Genomic DNA, 4,343 nt, shown 5'->3' on the forward strand with positions numbered 1-4,343 from the left:
ACAGTTTTAACAAAAAAGTCTACACATTGGCCAAACAAAAAAAAACAGTTTCACGTTTTTGCCAAAATAAAAAACAAAAAGACAGTCTACACATTGGCCTACTTGCATATATCTGCTTCAACACAATTTCAACAAAAATGCAGTTTCAACACACAATATTCAATGCAAATACCTGCTTCCCATTGTCTCACAAATCAATCCAAAAATAGTGGGCACCATTCAAACCCATTGACCTACTTGCCATTGACCATAATATTCAAAAGCAAAAGTTAGTTCAACTGGAACTATTCAAACCCATTCAATACATAAAACCTACTTGCCAAAACAAACAAAGCACCATGACCCAAGTTTGTCATATCTATTAGTGGCAAGGAATCAAAATGCATTACAATATAGCAAGTTACAACAGAGCAAAAGTGGACCTGGACAAAAACAAAATTGATCCTCATAATGCAATGCAATGACCCATGGTTAGTATTGGGACCATGTTGGCTTTGAATTTCCTGTTGTACTCACTGGACGATCCCTTCCCCTTCCAGTCCTGCCCCCACCATCAATGCTCCCTCCTCTAGTTCCAACACCACTCCCCCTTCTAGCCTTGCCCCTTCCACCACCAGTTCTTTCTCCTTTGTTTCCACCACCACTGCCCCTACCAACATCAGTGCTTCCACCACTATTCCCTCATATGCTTCTACCCCTTCCCCTTCCCCTTCCACCTCTAGTTCCACCACCATCAGTACCCTTTCCCTTTCCACCTTTGGTTCCACCACCATCAGTACCAACAGCTCCCACTGAAACTTGGCTTGCTTGAGGTGCTGCACCATCAGTTCCCATTGAAACTTGGCTTGCTTGAGGTGCTGCACCATCACCTACTGCACCCCTGCCCCTACCAAAGGTTGATTGAACACCCATTCTCCTTGGCCTACTTCTTGACCTGCCACTTGGCCGAGTGAACACTAACCCTCCAGTAGGCCTCCTTCGAATTTTTGAATTTGCTTTATTTTTGCAAGTCCTCATATTATGCCCCCATTGGCCACATTTCCCACATCTCAATGAAGTATTTTGTCTCCTCAACTTATTTGGGTCAGGATTCTCTAACTCAACTCTTTCTTTCCTCCTACATTTCTTAGGCCTTCCAGAAGACCTGCCATAGTTGGGAGGGAGAATTGGCACGCACCCACTTGCATGCCACATGTTTCTTTGATTGATGGGGTAAATGGTACCCTTATAGATACTAGCATTTGTCTCCTTCTTATAACAAGGGTCAATGTAATCTTCTATATTGGCATGCTTGTGGGTAATGCTAGTTATAGCATGTGTACATGGGATACCTTTCAAATCCCATTTTCTGTAGCTACAAGTTCGGTCTTCCAAATTCTGGCTATATTGTTGAGGTGGAGGGCCATGTATTTGGTAATGTCCCTCACCAAACCAAATTGCATTACAACCACCACATCTTTTTTATATTTTTCCACTTTATCTATAATGTTTGGGCAGATGTTGTGTTCCCATGTGGTTATTTGCTCCCTCCTTTTGGTCATTCTCTTCATTAAGTAACACCTAATTCCTTCCAACATTGTTATAATAGGTTTGTCCCTAGCCAACTTTATGTCTTTGTTAAAACCCTTAAACAGGTTGTTAACAAGAAGGTCACATTTGTTTAAAGTAGAGTAGTGAGACCTGGACCATTATGTCTTTGTTAAAACCCTCACACAGGTTGTTAACAAGAAGGTCACATTTGTTTAAAGTAGAGTAGTAAGACTTGGACCATTGCATGGGTGGTTTTTCTGCTAGCCATTTGTAAGCCTCAACATCAGTGGCCTTCATTGTCTCCATTGCTTTGTGAAAATCTTCAATAGTTGTGGCTCTAGCAGCTGACCATAGCTGTTTCCTCAATTCCATCCCCTTGTGCAAATCCCTGAAGTTGGTGTACAAGTGCCTGATATAGAATCTCATCTCTGCATTTGGAACAACTTGTTGCAATGTTGGAACTAGTCCCTACAAATACCAATGGAATGGATTAATAAGAATGAACAACAGCATATGCAATAGTATACTTAAAATGAATGTCCATGCACTACTATTCTGTATTTGTAGGTCTTCAGTCACCAACTCCAAGAACCAGATGCATGAATCCTTGGTTTCAATCTCAACAACAGCATATGCAAATGGGAAAGATTGGTTGTTTGCATCAATACCCATACCCACTAACAAATGACCCCCATGTGATCCTTTCAAATGGCAAGCATCCATACATACCAACCTCCTATAACCATATAGCATTCCTTGTTTCAATGCCCCCAAACAAATATAAAGTCTCTCAAATGTTGGCTGACCATCTTCAGTTGGAGGAGGTATAGTATTGATGATGATTGTGGTGTTGGGATTTGTCCTTCTAACCTCTTCACAATAGTCCCTCAACAATGCATATTGTTCCAAGTGTGTTCCCTCAATAAGGTCAAGTGCTTTCCTCTTTGCTCTGTATGCTTGAGTAGTTGACACATTAACCACAAGGTCCTTGTTCACTCTCTCTTGTAGGTGGTCCAATGGCATATTAGGGTTAGATCTAATACTATCAACATACTTATTGGCAAGGTACATTGAAGTTACATGCCTCACTCTGAATGATCTTAAACATTTGTGTTACTTTTTGTAGGTTTTCACCTGAAAAGATTCACCTTTCTGTGCAAGCGACCCTAAAATACTCCAGGGACATTTCTTAGTAGCACAGATTGCTTTTATTCTTGTTGTCTCGTTCTTCACAAACTTTATGTCTTTCCCTTTCTTTATTGCATACTCTCTCACTGCTTCCCTAAACTCTTTTGCATTTGAACTCTTCATCCCTGGACAGAACTTGATCTTTCCCATATCAGTTTATGCTCTAAACTCAGGATTTTTGTCCTTTACCTCATCATCAGAATCTGAATAACACTGTGGAGGTCTTCTGATGAAACATCTCCACAATCCTCCCCATCATCTACCTCCATATTCACCTCCTCATTGACTTCTTTTTCTTTCCCTTTGTTCTTTCCTAACCCTTCCCATTCAATTCCATTATCAACAAAAGCCTCAAATAATTCATCATCATCTGACTGCCCATAGTCACTATCTTCAAAAAAGGAGGCATCAGATTCACTACTGGTGGTGACCACTCCTTCTATGTCTACATCACCAATGTCTACATCTTCTAAGTCACCATCATCAAAGAGAAAATCCTCATAGTTAAGATTAAGGCCAAGTCCTATATCAGGTGATCCAACCTTATCACTTGGCCCACTTGGTCCAGCCTTATCACTTGGCCCACTTGGCCCAGCCTTATCAGTTGAACTATCTTGAGTTTGCATCATTGCAAGGGGACTAATAGGTTCTACGTATATGTCCACTACCCTACTTGGAGGAAGTTGGTCAATCCTATCCAATACATCCTTATCAGTCAACAACATTTTCAACCCATTGTTTATGGTTCTCCCAGTCATCACATAATAATAGTTTATCATACCTGTGTACCCCAATTGCTCGACCAAGTCACCAACTTCTAGTAAAGAAATTGTATCACGGCTGCAGTTATCTACGTATGCAATAGAACCACCCTCATACTTGATTCTAGGCACATTAAAGAACTTACCCTCATGATGAATCTGCATCGTAAACAACCCACTGCCTCCTACAATTTTAAAATACAAGATTTAAAAGCCCAATCAGTAGAAATAACAGAAAACAACCCATCATGCATAGAACAAATATACAAATGGCATAAAGCACCCATGCGAAGTGATCAAATAAACAAATCATACAACTATTGTGCTTCTATTTTAGTGAAAAATGACCAAAATCGAAACCCTAAATAGATAGAAAAATCTTTTTTTTCGTATATCAAGACCAATAATGTTGCGTTGACATTCTTCGACAAGATATCATATATAAGACCAAAAATGTTGTGTTGACATTCTTCAACCAGAAATCGTACATCAAGACCAAAAAAATCATTTTTTTTTTCAAATTTCAAGACCAAAATTTCAAGACCAAAAATGACCAAAATCGAAACCCAAAAAGTAATCTCACCTACGGTTCTTCCATCCTGCGACATTCTTCAACCCGAAATGCTGCATCTCCCGTGCGATCGTCCCACCTCGGGTTGTGTTTTTGAGTTCTGGGATTGGGTTTGTTGGGTTTTTGAATTTTTGGTGTTTTGTTTTCGTATGCAGGTGGGTAACGTGGGTTTTGATTCCCTCCAATGGACCTAGGGTAAGGGAGGGGAGAGGGAGGAAGGGAAAGGACAATAATGCCCCTAAAAAGGAGTCAACGTCGTTTTTTCCGTCCAAAAAGAAAACAGATTCCTTCTA

At 40.3% G+C, this 4,343-nt stretch overlaps 2 protein-coding genes across 3 annotated transcripts; both read right to left on the minus strand.

Annotated features, from left to right (window-relative positions):
* Positions 1-275: 275 nt before the first annotated feature.
* LOC131322289 (uncharacterized) lies at positions 276-4,343 on the minus strand. Its single transcript, XM_058353555.1, has 2 exons — positions 4,063-4,343; positions 276-3,664 (listed from the first exon to the last, which is right to left on the minus strand). Exons 1-2 carry the CDS (start codon positions 4,085-4,087, stop codon positions 2,904-2,906), a joined length of 786 nt encoding a protein of 261 aa, XP_058209538.1. The 5' UTR covers positions 4,088-4,343; the 3' UTR covers positions 276-2,903.
* On the minus strand, positions 340-2,062 carry LOC131322291 (uncharacterized). 2 transcript variants are annotated; one of them, XM_058353557.1, is made up of 2 exons: positions 1,763-2,062; positions 340-1,680 (listed from the first exon to the last, which is right to left on the minus strand). In XM_058353557.1, exons 1-2 carry the CDS (start codon positions 1,954-1,956, stop codon positions 1,335-1,337), a joined length of 540 nt encoding a protein of 179 aa, XP_058209540.1. In that variant the 5' UTR covers positions 1,957-2,062; the 3' UTR covers positions 340-1,334. The 2 variants fall into 2 exon arrangements, with proteins under 2 accessions (XP_058209540.1, XP_058209539.1); XM_058353556.1 differs by having other exon boundaries at positions 340-1,604; positions 1,687-2,062.

Source organism: Rhododendron vialii, chromosome 4a, assembly GCF_030253575.1.
Source record: "Rhododendron vialii isolate Sample 1 chromosome 4a, ASM3025357v1".
Lineage (NCBI taxonomy): Eukaryota > Viridiplantae > Streptophyta > Magnoliopsida > Ericales > Ericaceae > Rhododendron > Rhododendron vialii.

What these genes read in the sequence shown, in the direction of transcription:
- LOC131322291 (XM_058353557.1), bottom strand. Translation starts at nt 1,956, where the DNA reads ATGAGATTCTATATCAGGCACTTGTACACCAACTTCAGGGATTTGCAC. An exon ending in CCACCCATGCAATGGTCCAA is followed by an intron (nt 1,681 to 1,762) that starts GTCTTACTACTC and finishes ATAATGGTCCAG; the next exon opens with GTCTCACTACTCTACTTTAA.
- LOC131322289 (XM_058353555.1), bottom strand. Translation starts at nt 4,087, where the DNA reads ATGTCGCAGGATGGAAGAACCGTAG. An exon ending in GCAGGATGGAAGAACCGTAG is followed by an intron (nt 3,665 to 4,062) that starts GTGAGATTACTT and finishes TTAAAATTGTAG; the next exon opens with GAGGCAGTGGGTTGTTTACG.